Raw genomic sequence first — 19,403 nt, forward strand, 5'->3', positions numbered from 1 at the left:
TCACACACACACACACCCTTGACCAAGGAATCCAGTTTCTCAGGGCTTCTCTAACAGGAATATTTGGATGTGCTTCATTCCTGGGGCTTTAAATAACACTCAGATGCAGAAGACTTAAACATTTCATTTCTAAGCCCAGTCTTCCCCCTGAATTACAGATTCATTTCTAAGTGCCTTTGTGACACCACCCCCATGGATTCTTCTCTGCATTTCAGCGTCAGCGTGGCTGAACAGAGCCCTCTCTCACCCCTCTGCACGTGGATCCATTTGCCCCCTGCCCCGTGCCCCTACTGTTCTCCCCACACTCCCCATCCTGATAAGTGGTCCCACCGTTCACCCAGCTGCTCCTGCCAGAACCTTGGCATTCTCCTTGAGTCCTGCCCTTGACTCGCACACACCCTGTGTCTCGGGAAGCATCCGATCCTTTTAGCTCTCCTTTCCAGATAGATTCCAAGTACAGCAACTGGCCACCTTCTCACTCAGCCTCTACCCTAATCTGGGCTACCGTCACCTCTCTCTGGGCGACTGCAGGAGTCACAGACCCCTGGTTTCTCTACTAGCATTCTCTTTTTTTAAATTGAATTTAAAATTTAAGTTGGTGTACAGCATAGTGATTCAGTTACATACACACACAAACACACATATAATCCTTTTCTTATTCTTTTCCATTATAGGCTATTACAAGATACTGAAAATAGTTTTCTGTGCTACACAGAAGGATCTTGCTATTTATCTATTTTATATACAGTAGTTAGTGTCTGAAAATCCTGCACTCCTAATTTATCCCTCCACCATACCCACTTTTCCACCTGTGGCAAATATAAGTTTGTTCTCTACATCTGTGAGTCTGTTTATGTTTTGTAAATAAGTTAATTTGTGTCCTTTTTTTTACATGCCACATATAGGTAATACCATACTGTATTTTTCTTTCTCTTTCTGGCTTACTTCACTTAGAATGACAATCTCCAGGTCCATCCATGTTGCTGCAAATAGCATTATTTTATCATTTTTTATGGCTGAGTGGTATTCCATTGTATAAATGTACCACATCTTCTTTATCCACTCATCTGTCAATGGACATTTAGGTTGTTTCCATGTCTTGGCTATTGTATATAGTGCTGCTGTGAACATTGGGGTGCATGTATCTTTTTGAATTAGAGTTCCCTCTGGATATATGCCCAGGAGCAGGATTCCTGGGTCATATGGTAAGTCTGTTCCTAGTCTTTTGAGGAATCTCCATCCTGTTTTCCACAGTGGCTGCACCAAACTGCATTCCCACCAGCAGTGTAGGAGGGTTCCCTTTTCTCCACAGCCTCTCCAGCATTTACTGTTTGAGGACTTTTGAATGACGAACATTCTGACTGGTGTGAGGTGACACCTCACTGTATCTACTGGCATTCTCAGCCCCTGCAGCTGTTCGATCCCTGAGAACAGTGAGAGTGATTCCACAGTGGAAATCTGATCACTCCTGTGCCTCAGTTCTCTGAGATTCTGAGAGTTACTGCCACAATCAGTGTCATACCTATGGTTTCACTGTGGCTTGTCAGACCCCATGTGCACCCCTTCTGCCTGCACTTCAGGGCTTATTTCCAAACACTCTCCCCCTTGTTTGCTCTGATCTACTCCACTGTCCCTCAAACATGTGAGGGGAGCCCCACCTCAGGGCCTTTGCATCTGCGGGTACTGGTTCCTCTCACTGGAATGCTCCCCGAGATGTCCTCTTGCTTTACTTCCCTTGACTGTCTTACAGACAGGAGCCTCCCCAGTCACTGCCTGTCCCCTTCTGCCACTTTTCTTTTATCATCATAAGACTTCTCCCAATAATATGTATGACAAGTTAGATGTTTGTTTATCTGCTTTATCATTTCCTCCACTGAAATGGAAGGTCCAAGAGGTGGGAACTCTTGTCTCATATGGCTGAATGTCTAGTGCCAGCACATTGTAATACCCAATAAATGTTTATTGTTTAAATAAGCATTGGTATCAGAAGATTACCAGAAACAGCCTCAATGTTCACTATGAAGGAGTTGGTTAAGTTAAATGTCATGTATGCATATAATTTAAGACTAGCTTAGAAAGACAGAATTCTATATGTTTTCCTGGGACTGTCACTAAGCTATACTAAGTCGACCAACTTAGATTGGGAACAGTTAAGAGTGGAAAATAGGCCCTTCTTTGTGTAAGAAAGAAAAACTTAAATACGCGTGTATGTATGACTTGAATGTATGTATCCAGTTAAGCCTGTAAATATATTGACTATTTCTATAAGGATAAGAAAAAAGCTGGAATAATTGCCTCTATGGAAAGGGTGGGCTTGTGAATGAAAAAGAGACTTCCTTAACTGTATGTTCTATGGCTCTTTTAAAAACACGCAGTTGTCTAATTTTTTCAGTAAGGATTGTTCAGAACTTATGTATTCCAATTCTTAGAAGACTAAAAGATGTAATACCTAATTTTAAATTTATCCAAATATTTGTTTAAGTAGAACATGGCATTCCTGGCCCATTTCACATACATCAGCATTTACTTCCCCGGATGAATTTTACAAGGGAAAATAACTGTTGATCATGATGTCAAAGCTAAAAGTGAGGAGTCTGTTATGATTGTCAAAATTGTGCCAAACATTAGCGGTCCAAGACTAATGCCTTGTACGGGTGGCTGAATGAAAACAATCCTGGAAAGCAGATGGTTTTAAATCTGAGACCTCACAATTAACATGGCTAATGGAAAACCATTTACATGCCAAGAGAGTCCAAAATGACTCCGATTCACAACAAACTCTAGAAACTGTAATGAACCTGTGTAAGAACGTTTTCCCTGTTATTTATATAAACTGGTCACAGTTGTAAACAGTGATGTAGTTCATGTTGACTTTTAAATGTTCTGGAAATTGTCACATGCAGCTGTGGCATCGTCAACAAACACCAGCTCATTTGATGTGTATCACTTGTCTTATCTCTGAATAAGTTAATTTCATTATTAATCTAGCCATATTGATCCTTTACTCTTGCTGTCACTTGTAAGGCGGAGTATAGTTAGTCCACAGCCTCTCTCTCCAGACCCTTCACTTCCCCCTTTCCTCTGAGCTCCTTCAGTGCTCACTCTGCTGGCCCATCCTCCTTAACTGGAGCATGCTCTTAAGGCCCAAATGCTTGCTATGTCTCCGATGGGAAATTTGTTCCACCTCAAGGTCTCAACCTTAGTTGTCACTTGTTCAGAATGGTCTTCCATGACCTGTGTGCATCACCCTCTGCTGTCTATTGTGGAACCCTCGTTGTTTTCTTCCTCCCACCTAAATTTAGTTCTTGTGATTTCGTCCATTTACTTGTTTATTGTCCATCTCTTCCATTAAAATATCAGCTTGATGAAATCCCCTACTCGTGCTTTTAAAGACCTGTGTACCTCTAGGACCTGCTGTGGTACCTGGCACATAGTAGATGGTCAAAAGTTGTTTTTTTGTTTTTGCTTTTTTTCTGTTGAAAAAATAGTTTGGGATGGAGATTTTCTTCTTCGCCAGGTCTGTGCTTGTCCATGTTTCTTTCCCCAACGGTATTTAACTCTGTAGATGATTGCACGCATTAGCACTCCCATAAATCCCCCCATGGAACATGTGATGCCTGATGGTTGGAAAGAGTCTAGCAAACACTGACAGAATGCCTGCCAGTGCCTCCTTGTCCTCAGCTCTACCCTCCTAGTAAAGTGGATCACAGCTCATAAAATTTTATAGGCCCCAAAGAAAAATCATCAGGAGACTAGATAGCATCGATGTGTCTTGAGAAAGTTGACTGATTTGTGTTTTAATCATCCCTCAAAACATTATGCATTCTTGCGCCGCAGACTGATAATGAAAATAGTATAACTGTTGTCTCAATAACTCTTTTATTTTGGGAGTAGAAATGAAACATGTGTTCCTCTCCTGGAGGAGAACCCAGCCGAAACAAAAACAGTGACTGCAGACAGAAAGTGATGGCTTTGGACAGTGCTGTTCTAGAATATGTGTTCAGCCTTGGGATGCAGGCCAGCTGTGTGTGTTTCTGCCCCAAGACCTTCCATCATCCTGTGTCAACTGGTAAAATGTAGGAAGGAGGGAAACACAAGATTTTCTAGTAACTCTTTGGTACCTAACAGATTGAGGAAAGGGAATGAACGTGAGTGTGACCCCTTGAGTATGATGGCCAGTTTCTGTGGAAAAATGTCCAAGGCTTGTCAAGTAATGAGATTCAACACTTTGAAGCTCAGTGTAGTTGAGCCTTAGGCTGGACGTATACTGTGACTTCCCTAATTAGAGGAGCCACAGCTACAGGGCCCAGGTACCACTTTTTGCTGGGCTTGGCTCAAGGATCTTTGTGAAGACTTTACAGCGGGCATAGGATTTGTGCAAATCTGACAGCTCCCATGACTGATGTTGGGCACTTGTGAGGCCATTGGTAAAACTTTCATGGGGAGTGGACTCTGAGGTCTTGGTGGTGTGTGCACTGGAGAAAGTGACTCAGGGCCACACAGCCTAAGAGGAAGTTCTTGACAAGTGCAAGTCATAAAGATGGACCTTGTCCTCGAGATTGCCACATTAAACTAGTGTCAAGGCCTTGATTCTGTAATGCTACTGTTACAGCAACCTGAATCCCATTGAGAGACCAAGAGACACTCGGAGGGTTGGAGAACTCAGGTTTATCATGCCAGCAGGCCCAGAGGAGTTAACACTCCAAGCTCTGGACTCCGTCTGTAGGTTTACACAGGCTTTTATAGGGTTTTAGTTTTCGATTAATTTCGTGCCATATGCAACTGAGGTGTTAGAAATTGACCAATCATGAGTGAGCTTTTGGGAACCAATGGTAAGTTTCATTTTCCTAGAAGCAAGCCGTTTTACAGAAGTGCAAAAGCGGGAAGGCAGTGGCCCTGCCTGGGAGGTCTTTCTGGTCCCTTTGTGGGTTTGGCTCTTCACTACGTGATCTCAGGTGTGAACATCTGAATGAGTGAGACCATGAGGTTACAGCCAAAACCATGCTTCCAAAAGGCCTAGCCAGAATGTCCTTCTTTGTAAACTCCAGATCTATTATATTTGGCAACTACTGAATTAGCCATGATTATGGGTGATTTTTACATTATGGCATTGCCTTGACCATCGGTTGTTCCTCCCTATCTAATGACAAAGCAGCAGAAAGTTTCACTACATTTGTTCCCTGGGAAATATAATCCTATTGTGTTTTGTGTGAAAAAACAGATCATCTTTAAGTCACTTGGGTTTGTCTGTAACTAGGTGAACACTGAAAATTGCTTCAGAAAGGAGCAGAGAAATGCTTTGGAGTCAAGCCTACTTAACATCAGTATAGTTGTGTGTGCCTTTGGACAGGGAGGCAGCTTCTGTACGCTTCCACGCCTTTGCTTCTGAGTTTACAGCTCTTTACTTATTACCGGAGGATATGCTTTGTTATTTAGCATTGGTTTGATTTTTATTCATTTATTGAACCAATGATGTATCCTATCGTATATATATAATTATACATACAGATGTATAATTACATGTAATTACATAGATGCATGCACATGCCCTCATTGTTTAGGTGATACTAGAATTCAAAGACGTTTCAAATACTTAGAAGACTTTGGCATCTGTTCAGAGAGATGACATATATCACTAAAATATGTTGTATGACAATGTAAAGAAGTCCCCAAAGACTGATGGAAGATACTACTGTCTTGTGATTCTCAAGGAAAAGGTGTATTTGGATAGAAAGATATTTTTTTCAAATTCGGCTGCCTGGTACACCCTTACAGACACAAGGCTGCCTCTTAGGGTTATAGTATGCTGGTTGAGGTTCATTTTTGCTAAATTATTCCATTTTGGGGAGTATTTTTATGCATAATTGGTAGAGGGAAGGGAAAATAAGATTGTTAATCACATCCAACACCAAATATTTATTCTGCACCTTTTGTGGTCAAGGCACTGCTATAGTATTATAAATCACATTATGACTCCCTTGTTTCAAATTCTGCCATGGGTTTTCACTGACTTTTAAGTACCATGAACTTCTTTTTATGATCTCCAAGGCCCAGCACCATCCGACTCCAGGCAACTTCTCAGCCCCACCTCATGCCCATCTCTGCTTCCCTCATCTCAGCCAGTCACACAGACCTTATCTGTGTTGAGGACCTTCCCTTTGCTGTCCTTCCTCTGCCTGAGACACAGGTTTGCCCCAGCCCTCAACTTCGCTGTCTTTTCTTGTCCTTCAAGTCTCAGTGTAAATGTTGCATTGTCAGAGACTTGTCTCTTGAGGAGTCCACATAAAATCCGTTCCGCCTGGCGATACTTCCTTTAACATCACCATGTCTGTTTCAGTGTGGGGATCTCACATAGTCCATTTTGTCACGTTCCACGTTTACTCTCCATCGTCCCCCACCACCCAGGCTGTGAGCTTCATAAAGGCAAGGGGTAATTCTCCTTGCTTGTGGTATCTTGAGACCCTTCACGCCATGTATGGAATTTGACTGAAGATCAGTAATTATTTGATCAGGGAGTAGGTGCATGAAAGACATTTAGATAGATCCCTTTTGAGATGGAAACTGGAGTGAAAGTGGTAAGTTGAGTTTAATTCTCGTCAAAGTACAAAATGAAAGTGTGACACTAGATATTGTCTCTGTGATGGAAGAGAGAGAACACTAACTCATAACGTGAACTTGGAAGACACCGAGAGGAGAGTTTGGAAAGACAAGACAGTGATCAAACGCATAGGAAAGAAGCCCTGAGCCTGCCGTGGCACGAAGGCCAAAGGGGGACAAACTGTCCAGGGGATGGGGAGAAGTTGGCAACACCCAAAGCTTCAGAAGATCCAAGGAAAATGGGCCTTCAGAAAAGTGCATTGAAGTTTGATCAGGGACATCGCTAGTGATTTTTGAATGGGCCATTTCAGCAGGCAGATGAGAATATGCGATTGCTAACATTTGCCAAGGACCTTGGACATTGACGACCGGGAACCTTGATCATCAATGAGAGTAAAATAAGGCAACATGTAGAGGGGATTATAAATGTTAAGCGAAGATTTTGTTTAATGCCGAAAAGATTTGAGCACATTTAAAAACCAAGACACCAAAGGCTGCAAAGAGCATAGTAGTCAGGATATTGCTGGAAGAGGATGATGGAAACAAAAGGTCCAGGGTAGGGATGCAGTGAACTGTGAGAGATGATCATGTTTATATTTAGGATATGGGGGAAATGAGTAATCTGGGGAGAAGTAACAGACGTGGAGGCACATGGTGGGCCGAGGATGCTTTTCTGTGTTGGACGTAAATTCGTGTTCCTGAAACATGGTCTGAAGCCCTCTTATGTTCAGAATCGATTTGGGGGCTTGTCAAAAATGCAGATTTCTGGGATGTACCCACAGACTTACAGAATTATTCCTTGGTGTGAAGACTCGGAATGTGTATCTGTTATTTCCCAGGATGGTTCTTGTACCTTCAAAAGTCTGAAAGTCACTCCCAGTGCAGCGTAACTGATTGGACCTTGCATTGAGCTCAGCTAAGCAGTGATGTCTTGGGGTGATGTTCCACTGAGGTTTGGGTGTACACGTGGTGCCTTTAGGGGAGGGACCAGAGGAATATCTAGGTTTTGTGAGGTCTAAAGCTTAAATAATTTGTGGGGCTGTTCTAAGGGAAAAAAAAACTAAAAAATAAGAAACATATACTCAAATTAAAGACACAACTATGTATTAAGAATGAGAAAGTTTTAAAAGCTGACATACCATAAAATCCAGAAATATAATGTTAATCATTTCATTAACTGACATATTTTTCCTACAGTTTTGTTTGCATATCCTTTGATGGCCTCTTCATATGACAGCTACTTGACACTGTCATTTTCTGTATAGACAATAGAAGGATAATTGTCTCCTATGACAATTTCAATAATACTTAGTTTTTTAAAAATTACTGATGGTCGTGAAGCAAAAAAAAGCATGCAACTTTACGTGCAGATTGCAGACACACGGTGCACATGACCTGAGAACACAAGAATTCTGATTAATCCTATTTTCCATGATTCCCCCAGTAAAAGAAAAACTGTGGAACATTTATTTTATATGCTGCATTGAGTGTATTCTTGACTGGAGAGAATCTCTGTTTTGACTCAGTATCAGTGAGAATTGAATTCTACACTTGGAATCTTATGTAACTGGTAACTTAAAAAAAATTTCAAACAGCCCCAGTAATCACGTATTTCTGGTGCTGGCCATCATAGGACATGTAAACACTGTGTTGTGTCCTTGAGTCCTGTACGTTCATGACATCATGCTTGGTGAGTTGGTGCCAAGGGTGAAAGATTTCCTGGAAGACAGCCCTGCACCAGGAGAGCTGGTGATAATGTAACTCTACAGGGAAGTGTCTGCAAACCGTATAAATATGTATCGTTGTACCCAAACTATGTGAACCCCAATTCAGCTTCCTCTTGGTTGGACCTCCAAAATGTTTGTAAATCCTCCAGAGCTACCCAGCCTAAAGGGAGGTTGAAAAACACAGGGTCTTAACTAATTGCAATTAAAACATCTTACTTGAGTTGATTTTACAAAAATGTATGACGCTGTTAACATACTACCAGGGCCACGTCCAGGACCAGGAAAGTTCAGTTTCACCCTGCACAGCAAACTTCACCTGGGAAGGGCCAAAAAGAAACACAGGTTGCAGATTGTCTTTCCTCTTATTGTTGTTATTATTTCAGCATGTTTCAGTTTTTGGTTAGAATAATGCATGTATCTAGCATATCTACATTTTCTTTTTCCAAGCAGAATTATTGATAACAGATGTCCCCATTACGTTATTGTTGATCTGGCAACACTTTCTAGTATAATCATTTGTATAAAATAGCTCACTCCTTTCCCCCTTCCTTCCCTCCTTCCTTGAATTGCAGACTGGAATGTTTTGTTTTATGTGACTTCTAAAGTAGGCAGGGGGCACAGGGGGATACAAGAGCCTTCACGACGTACAGAATAGGCCACGACACCGTATATCAGAGGACCCGCATTCTGATCCCTGCTCAGGTTCCGATTCCCTATGTGACTTGGAAGGTCCCTACTTCCCCTTCCTGGCTTTCGGCTCCTCGGCTGATCAGTAAACGTGGGCTGGGGGAGGCAAAGTCAGTGGTTTCCAGGAGTCCAGAGGTTCTGCAGAGGTGCCTCAAGGGTGGCCAAACCCTCTTTAAGCAGAGGAGCTCTGCTGTTTTGCTGTTTTATATGTGCTAGAATTCATTTCAAGATTTTTATCTCGAAACGATTGTATTATGGGGGAGAAACATGAAGGCCATTCTTTTTTGGTAAGTTGTCCCAAATGCTTGGAATGACTGGGGAGCTTTGTGATGATTCCAGTTCCATTGGAGAGCTCAGAATTTTATTTTATATTTGTTAAGAGTTCTTTTTGGGTGGGGAGAGGGTATAGCTCAGTGGTAGAGTGCATGCCTAACATGTGTGAGATCCTGGGTTCAATCCCCAGTACCTCCATTAAAATAAACAAACAAACCTAATTACCCACCCCCCCAAAAATGTAAGGAAAATAATTTTTCTTTTGTGTTTTTTTTTGGGGGGGAGGGTGGTAATTAGGCTTATTTATTTTTAGAGGAGGTACTGGGGATTGAACCCAGGACCTCCTGCATGCTGTGCGTGCTAAGCACGCACTCTACCACTGAGCTACATGCTGCCCCAAAGAATTTTTCTTTTGGATTCTGCTGCATAGTCATTGTTGAGAGACATTGTTCTAGATCAGTGGTTTGCAACAGCTTAGGATTTAGATCTATGCTTTAGGATTACCTGGGGGAGCTTTTAAAAATTCTGATGCCTGGGTCCTACCTTGAGATGATTATTTAGTTGCCCTGAGTGTAGATGCTTTTAAAAGCTCTCCAGGTAGCTCTGTTGTGCATCAGAATGGCGAACCCCTTGTGGAGATAATCACTGTGTTTGGTCAAGTTCTAACAATCTGTGGGGAAAAAAAATCATGTGTGATATTCATATCCACAGCCTCATAAATATTTATTGAACATGTCATTTCCGTTTTATAGCTGAGTTATGTCAGGCTCCCCCCCCCCCCTCCTTGGTTGGGGCAGATGTCAGCGAAAAGGCACCTGGGGTGGTGGCAGCAACTCTAGCTTCTGAACACTTGTGTGTCAAGAATTTCTCGCTGTTCCTCACACCACAGGGGTCAGAGACCACTAGTCTTGCCCTTGCTCTGCCACAAGCCCCGCTGTCATCCCCAAGTAGGTCACCTTCTCTGGTCTTAATGTTACTGAGTCCAAACTCCTGCTCACCACACAACAGGCCAGTAAATCAGGAGATGAGGTGTTGGGGCAAAGAATAATGACTTTATTCAGAAAACCGGCAGACCAAGAAGGTGGCCGACTAATGTCCTGGAGAACCATCTCCCCCAAGTCAGAATTCAGGCTCCTTTTGTACTAATAAGGGGATGGGGTGTGGTTGCTTGTTGCAAACTTCTTGGTGTCAGAATCCTTTGTCTTGTAGCTGTCCACATAGGTCAGGTCATGGTGTCCCTGCAAACCTCCAACAAGACAAATGTTATTTTCTCTTCTGCAACTTTTTTTTATCTTTATATCAACAGGCAAGTGTTATATACTCTTAAAGGTCAGAGCCTTGAGAACGGGCTGTCCTGTATAGTTCAGATTATAAGCAACATTCTTTCACAAAAGGTGCAGAACTAGCACGACTAAGCCCAGGAAACAGAGCACAGGCTTAGAGACAAAGGAACAAGATCCAGTATGGACTCAGATTATGTTAAATCAGCAGACTCATAAAGTTAGTTGATTAGAATCAAAGGACCGTGCAAATAGGATTCTAAGATTTTGTAATGGTTTCTTTGATTTACAGAATATGATTTCATGGAAAATAAAGGCCTACTCTCCTTCAGACTTGTAAGACCTTTTTTTGCCCTCTTGTCATTGATCTTGCTGTGTGAGAAGCCAGCGAGAGATGACATTGTTGTGTTCCCGTGTTGTAACAACACAGCCCTGATCCACGGAGTTGGAAGGAGCTGCGTCAGACGACTGAGACCCTTTCATCGACCCTTTCATCGTGTGGAGCGCACTGCTTGGTTGGGAACCTGGTGCTCTGAGCCTGCAGTGGAAATTTGCAAGGATACAAACAAGAACTTCCCCCTGGGGTTTGTCTTGGATTTTTCTAAACCCCCAGATGGCAGTACATTTCATCGTAGACGGGAAATCATTCATTTGCTCATCATTCACGCAGTCACTTTTTCGCTTAGTCATTCCACACACACATATTTAAACCCATACTCGTCGTAAGGCCTGATTTTGGCGCTAAGATAGTGTTGAGAATAAGGTAGCTTTTAGATAGGTTTTAACTGAGCATTTCAGTTGGCCTTAAGTAAGAACTCACATGGTTTTTCAAAAGGAATTCCACTGATGCCTAAAGGCCATGAATTCTCTGGAGAATGCTTAGATCTTACGTGTATATTTTAACGATTATATAAAAACCATGAGATAATTATATTCTGAACCATCTGGAAGATGACCTAATAACCACGGGTATGATTTTAGGACCTACATTTTTGTCTGTCACTGTGGTCCCTTTGGCGCAGCATTATCACTGATGTAATTGCTGTTGACTGAAAGATGAAAATAAACAGAGACAGGCCTTATTCCTAAAGAATGCAGTATGCCTACATGAGGGCCAACTGAAGTAAAAGTCCCAAAATAAAGGCTGGGCAGTAACTCGAGTGGAGAAAAGCAGTCGGGGCCATGTTGTCACATGGTTCACAGCAGAGTTAGGGATGCTGTGCAAAAGCCCTCGGTACCACTGTATCCTGTTAAGTTTTGCAAAGCATCATTCTTTCCAGTAGTCATTTGTTTCCCATTTTGATTGATATGCATTGGTGGCTTTGTTTGTATTTAATTGCAAAATTTGTTTTGGTTGGAGAATTTCATGGAAGTGACACATTTATTTAGATCTGTGTCGGCACCTCATTAGCAGTGCTAGTATAAAGATAATTCCTGTCAACAGCAGGGGTTGGGGAAAGCTTCCTTACTTTAAAGGGGACTGGCATATCACTTAATATTGGCAAATATTTTTTTCTAATTTATCTTACTCTGCTGTAATCGCTGTTTAACTAGTTCATCCCTCCCATTAGCCTGCAAGCTCTTGGCAGGCATGTTCACACCTTACTTCCCTTTGAGGCTCTTTTATGTTTATTAAACGAGTAGAGTTGATAACAATTAGAATTGTCGAACTTACAAGGGCTACTTGAAAGGATAGTGAGATCTCTGTCAAGGGAGGCATTTAAGCACAGGCTGTCACTTTATGAAGATCCCTGCATCCAGTGAGGCTTAGTCTTTGTGACCATCAGTACCACTTTGAACTCTGGAATGGATGGAAGAGCAAAAATTGCCCTGATTTTTGCTCACAGAATGATTGTATTTGAGATCATTTTACCCCCTACCTCAGTTGCCTAAATAGTGTTAGTACAATACCATGATGAACTGCTGAGGTTAATTTATTTTCTCAGGTGAATTCTAAATGTGACCCTCAGGACTTTGAGTGCCTTCCTCAGAGAAATGTTGGAATTCTAAGAATCACTTGGGCAATGGTCCCCTAAGGGCCCCTCTCCTCCCATGGGATGTATGTTGCTGTCTCAGTGCGTCATGAGGGATGTCTGCATAGAACGAGAGAGCAAATCAAGCATCCAAGGGGCCACTTTTGTCCAGAGGAAATAGATTTTCAGAATTGTCAGGAGGATGGAAACATACTGACAGCAGTCGGCTGTATCTCTTCATCAGTTGATTTTTCCCCCCATTCTTCCTTTCTCTCTCTCTCTCTCTCTCTCTCAGCAGTTTAACGTGCTCCTCTCTCGCCCCGTCTATTTCAGATGCCTCAGGAACAGTACACACACCACCGCAGCGCCATGCCCAGCTCTGAGGGGCCACAGGTTTACAAAGTGGGGATTTACGGCTGGCGGAAAAGATGCCTCTACTTCTTTGTCCTTCTGCTGATGATTTTAATCCTGGTGAACCTGGCCATGACCATCTGGATTCTCAAAGTCATGAACTTCACAATTGTAAGTCAAACCACACGGCTTGCTTTCACTCTCCTTGGGGGAAGGGAAAGCAGGGGGCAAGAAGAGGGAGTGTGGAAAATGAGGGTAGCAAGAGCCCAAATAACCTGCAATTTGGTGTTTTGTTGAAAAAAACATTGCTGTTCAGGTCACTTGAGGGGATTGACTTCTTTCAGATCTCAGTTCTTCTGAGGCTGCTAATCCGACTCTGAGACATTTACCTCCTGGACGACCCGTCGCGTATGGTTTCCCTCCATTTTGATAACCGTGTTTCTGTATCCTGCAGTTTAAGCACTTTGAGTAAATAAATGCAGAGAGAGACGTGGGATAAATTCAAAGCAGTACGTTTTTCCCAAATTTTAGTTGTGATGAAGAAAGGTTTGTGAGGAAGAGGGTTGATACCATTGGAGCAAAATTCATCCTTGGAGCTTATCTAAGACTTTGCATGGTTAGTTGAGAGTCTCCTTGACTTTCAGGAGGGTATTTCTCTGTGCCACTGCCTGTGTAGGATGGAAATGAGAGGAGCGTCGCCGTGTATCATTGTTTCGGGATTTGGGTTGATGCTTCTTTGAGGAAGGTCTCGCTGTTGGTATCTTGGGCCACTACACAGATTGAACATTTGCTTGTTGAAGTTCATATGAAAAGAGCATCCTGGCAAAGTGATTTCTGGAGTTATTCTGAGGTTCTTCCCTAGAGCTTTTCAAGAGATCATAGCCATGTAAATAATGGCACTTATTAGTGAAGGCATAGCGGGCAGTGATCTGCTGCCCTGAAAATACTTTCTTCTTGTGACGTCAGAGGTAAGTAACTAGACTGGTAACAAAAACAACTCTCGTTTATAAGGAAATTTGACCATAATACCATTAGCAGTCAGAGGTGAAAATCCAAAATAAGATAGTGGGAATTTGCTGCTTCTGACACCCTGTGTGTAGACGTATCCTCTTGCCTTTTCTCAGGCCGCTTCTTCTGCTTGGGCTGCTTGGCTCCATCTTCCCTGCCCAGTAAAACCCCTCCTCTATGCTCCTGGAACTCCATTTCTGTATTTATTATTGTACTTGTCATGCCAGACAGTTTCTACGTGTGCTTCCCAGGCAGAGGGAACTTTGAGAATAGCAAGGGCATCTCTTCTCTGTGGGCCTTCATCCATCACTCATGGGAGGAGCTATTGGTCCTTGACTTGGGAGGACTCTGTAAACCAAGGTGAGAAACAGTGCATCAGAATGGCTCACTTTTTAACATTTGCAGCTAACACTAGGAAACTGAGCTTCTGTTTGTGGTGATAAGCCTAAAAGATGATACAGGTCCATTTCCATGAGATTGTAGGGGTCCCAGATAATATGTTCTCGAATGTTGGAGCACATTAGCTTCTACCTCTGAATCCGAATCAGTAAACACTTTTTGAACTTGGACCTCCTTTCTTTATAGACAAGCAAAATTCAGGGGAGAGCTAAGCAGGAGAGAGAATGATGTGATCAGATTTGGAGTCTAGATACCCGATCAGGCGAGGATGCACTAAGATGGAGAGTTTCTCAGAGCCGAAGGCTCAAAAAGGTGTCCTGAATTTTGATCTTAAGTCCAAGGGACCATCGTTGTCATGGGTTGATATACATGTTCTGTTGTGTTTTTTTTTTTGGTATTTCAAAAACTTTCAAGTAGAAAAACTCCTGTATTGTGATGTAAAACAGGAGAAGACCAAAGCTAGGGCAGTAGAATGGAGACTAAAGATTCAAAAGACATTTGAAAGATGGAATTGACACAGCTCAAGTACCGCATGGATAGCAGAGCTGAGGGATTGAAAGACAGTCTGGAACACTCCCAGTTTCTGGCTGCTGAGATGGTTCAATGGTGGGGCCAAAGGGAAAAAAAAATAAACAATATAGAATTTGTTACCTTCCTACTGGGACTTAGCTGGGACTCATGTATCCCCCATAATACCTTGTATGGGGTTAATTTTTTTTTTTTTTTTTTACCTAGTTGGGCATGAAATTAATTTCTAGAACCTGAAAGATTTGAGGGTGAGTGTGGAGCAGAATATGACCTCAAACCTTGATAAGTCTGATATTACTCACATATGGCTTCCAGTGTGTGCTTTATCTGGCAGGCTTAATAAAGAGAGGTCTGCTGCACAAATGTCTGCTGAGTGGCAATTGACTCTGAGTGTACACGAGCTTGGGGAGCAATATGACATTAAGGTAATAATCTATACAAAATAGGCCATTTCCTGTAGTTAACTAAATTGATTGCCAAAGTTGAGAGTTCTTAAAGCTTTACCAAACCAAGTACTTACTGAGGTAAGAAGAATACCATTATTAGCCGTAATTGGTGCTTTATAATAGTAACGCATTTGAGCAAATAGAGCTGAAGTGCCAGAAAATTGGTCTTTCCCTGGGTGTTAAAAGCATATTCTCCATCAATCATAGTACAATACATATCCTTTTAGAATTATATTTCTATTCCACAAATAATAATTTACCAACATTGGAGATTTTGGAAAAGAGTGAGGTATGAACCAATGTTACATTGGAGAGTGTGGAGTCAAAGAGGAAAGAGAGCAAGAAATCAGTGAGATGACAGTGAAGCCCTTTATGCGAGGATTTAAAACTGTTGTCAATAGGAAAGAGTGATTATTTTTGCAAACCTGGAATGTTGAATAATTTGGGACCTGGAAAAGCTCACACTATAATCAAGCCCTCTGAGTCATAACAAACCAGGAGAATGATGTCATCTGAAGGCATTCCTGAGGACTTGGCAATTTATCCAAGATGGGATATCCAGAATTTTGCTTTGTTGTCAGATTTGTATTCAGTGCCGTCCCCAAGGGTGTATGCTGAAAGAGCCCTTCCATTATAACAGTCTGGACAAACATCCAACCAAGTTGTCTTTGTCCCGGCTATAAATCAGAAGAAAAATTATTTTTCTCTTCTCTGCTTTTAGCAGAATATTCTGGCACTCATTAGTAGGCAGGACAGCAAGCTTACACTTCTCTCCATTATTTTCCCCTACATGGAGGAGTGTTTACCTATGCTGTCAAAAGCTGTAGGTTAAGCCGTCTTAGTTTATCACATACTGTGCAGGGCCAGGGAACTAGTATTGTCTGTTCTGCACTAGTCACTGAGCTTGGCAGTTTAAAAAAAGAAAAACAAACTCCCATTTAATTTGCCAAACAACCCTACAAATTAAGTATTATTTTTTTTTTCCACTTTGGTAAAATAAAACCCAAGGCCCAGAGAAGTTGAGTGACTTGTTAAAAGACACACAGCTAGTAAATAAAGGGTCAGATGCTTGACTTCAAAGTCCACCCATTTCCACCACACCATACTTCTTCCCACTAACAGCTATGATGATCTGGCTTTTCAACAAAACTCTGAAGCTGCCAAAATGGTTGATCATCTTTGTTACCCACTCTGTCATCCAATCACAAATTTCCCTCCCATCCAAGATACCTACTGACCTTTTCTGCCTAGGGTAGTTCCTTGTAGTTCTGAATGTTCATTCTTTAACCCAGGGGTCTCTGCACTACAGCTGGTGAACCTCTCCCTTTACTGCCTCCACCTTTTGTTCTAGCCCCTTGTTATGTTTATGTCAACATTTCATTTAAACTTAATGATGCTCTCTCTGTCAGACGCTGGTGTGAAGACTCAGTGAGCTAATGCATGTCGGCAACAGAAAGCCATGGGGGGCTCCGCACCACAGTGCAGTGGTTGAAGGCCCAGAGTCTGGACACAGATACTCATCTGAGTTCTGCTACTTACTTGGCAAATTCCTCAACCTTTTTGCACTGCAATATCCTGGAGTAATAGTAGCTACCTATTCATAGGACTGTTGTGCAGAGTGAATGAAGCGATTTGATGCATGGAAAGTGCTTACAACAGAGCCTAGCACGTTGTAGTTGCTTTACGTTAATGTTTGCCGTCATCACATCATTGTCATCATCGTCATTTATTGAAATCTCATCTTGTACCCTTGCAATTTATAAGTACTATCTGACTTAATCCTTATGCAGATGGGTATTATTATGATACGAGTTTCACAGGGGAGGAAGGAAACTCAATAACTTGATTTGGGATCAAACAGCTAAAAAGTGGCATGAGCAGAGATTAAAATCCAAGCAGGCTGACTCAGGCGCTTCGTGTATTAACCAGTGTGACACATGGTGGGGCAGTGCGGAAAGCCCTAGCGTGAGTGTCGGGGAACTCATGAACTCCATGAACTCCATCACCTTTTCCTTCTGGGGCTCAGTGTAGAAATTAATGCACCGAAGCAGGTATTCTTTAGGACTGAAAGGCATCTTCCTGTTTGAACTCTACCATTTTGTCTTTCGAGCCTTGCCTTGACCATGTGAGATCTCACTCTGTAGAGGGCTGCCACTCCTGCCAGTGCATTCCAGCAGCCCAGTCCAAGTAACTTGGCCTCAAAGACCTCCCACAGTACTGCAGTATTGATCATCTACACTGTCATTGACAAGTGGTTATTAAGTGGCAAAACTTAAAAGGATTGGAAGTTATCAATAGGTGGCATGATCTTACTTAGTCCAGTGAGTGTGAAATCCCTCGCTGCTAGACGAGAGGAATCTTAGGAGTCCCCTGTGCAGAGATCCTCATTTTGCAGATGCCTGAACCAAAGTAGACGGCGAGGTTGCCTGACCCAGCTTCAGCATCCCAGCATGCTGGGAACCTCTCTGGAGCAGGGATGACTTTCTATTCATCTTTGTAGCCATGGCCCATTGTCTGGTGTGCAGCCAGCTTTCAATATGTATTTGGTAATTGTCAAATGCTTTTGACAGTTTTGTGCAGACCACGTACATGAGACAATGGATATCAAGTACCTGATCAGTACTGGGCCCATGATAGGTCCTTGATAAAGTACAGCTCTCTCTACCTGTGTTTAATAGATCCCCTAACTTCTATTTCTCTTTCCATTCATTAAAATGACAAAATCCAAACCACTGTTTCTTATGATGATCTAATAAATGAATGTCCAATTGTTTAATAAAAACCTAGACAGAACTGACTGGATAGTTTTCCTATATAACCCTCATAAAGACCCTATGAGGTAGGCACCACTATTACCCTTATTTTACAAATGAGGACGAGGAGGCTCCAAGAAGTGCAGTAACTTGCCCAAGGCGGTGCCGTCAGTGAGCGATGGAGCCGGGATTGGGTCGCAGGGAGCCTGGCACCAGAGCCCATGCTCTTAATCAGTACACTATCCTGCCCATTTTCCAAGGGCTATTTTTCATGAAGACAAATTGCATTTGTTCAGTGCAATGTCTAAAACATGATTTATTTACCCTAAAGTAAGATAAAGATCCACAGAGGGTCAGAGGAAGGCATTCTAATACTTGTAAATTGGACACCTTGTAAAACACTAAAAGCCAGAGAGAACGGCTGGCGTGTTCCATAACTCAGAGCACTGACACATCATCCGTTCGGAGAAGGCTCAAGGACTGTGACCCGGTCAAACTCGCTCAAGTGGAGGGGAGTGAGGAGACATGTGCCGAGGGTTGGGAGGGGGGTCTCCTGGGTGCACGGATGGGCCTCAGAGTCATGGGACCCAGAGCACTGTCAGGACCCTGGGCCATTCTGGGGAGCCTCACCCTCTGGCTTTCCTGGACCCCTTGGCCCCGGTCTCGCCCTGGAGCCTCGGCTTCTGTTTGCCTTCCAAGGTCCCCCTCCCTGTGTTGTGCTACCAGGTATCTCCCCGCCTTGATCCAGGTCTCCTGCATCCTGGGAACTTCAACATGTGTGTGCCTTTTTCTTTTTCTTTTTCTTTCTTTTTTTTTCTTTGCAGCTATGAACTGCATTATTCTTTTTTTCTTAACTGAAGTATAGTCAGTTTACATTGGTGTATCAATTTCTGGTGTACAGCATAATAGTTCATTCATACATATACATATAAAGGTTTATTTTCATACTCTTTTTCATTATAGGTTACTACGAGAAATTGCATGTAGTTCCCTGTGCTGTACAGTATAAACTTGTTGTTTATCTATTTTGTATGTACTAGTTAGTATCTGCAAACCTCAAGCTCTCAATTTATCCCTTCCCACCTCCTTTCCCCTCTGGTAACCATAAATTTGTTTTCTATATCTGGGAGTCTGTCTTTGTTTTGTAAATAAATTCATTTGTCTTTTTTTTTTTTCTATTTAAATTCCACATATAAGTGATATCATAGGTATTTTTCTTTCTCTTTCTGGCTTACTTCACCTGGAACGACAGTCTCCAGGTCCATCCATGTTGCTGCAAATGGCATTACAGCAGTCGCACACCCGGGCATATATCCAGAGGGAACTTTAGTTCAAAAAGACACATGCACCCCAGTGTTCATAGCGTCACTGTTTACAATAG

At 42.4% G+C, this 19,403-nt stretch overlaps 1 protein-coding gene across 7 annotated transcripts in view; it reads left to right on the plus strand.

The window, feature by feature from the left end:
* Positions 1-19,403, plus strand: part of SGCD (sarcoglycan delta) — an 840,821-nt gene that overhangs the window by 485,263 nt on the left and 336,155 nt on the right. For 6 of the 7 annotated variants that reach the window (XM_064484486.1, XM_064484485.1, XM_010987254.3 and 3 more), the window contains one exon: positions 12,871-13,059. In XM_064484486.1, the coding sequence (XP_064340556.1) occupies positions 12,871-13,059 (189 nt within the window). Of the gene's footprint in view, positions 1-10,906; positions 11,149-12,870; positions 13,060-19,403 lie in introns of those variants that run through there. The other variant, XM_010987255.3, reaches the window with a different exon arrangement.

The sequence above is a fragment of the Camelus dromedarius genome, chromosome 3 (assembly GCF_036321535.1).
Source record: "Camelus dromedarius isolate mCamDro1 chromosome 3, mCamDro1.pat, whole genome shotgun sequence".
Classification (NCBI taxonomy): domain Eukaryota; kingdom Metazoa; phylum Chordata; class Mammalia; order Artiodactyla; family Camelidae; genus Camelus; species Camelus dromedarius.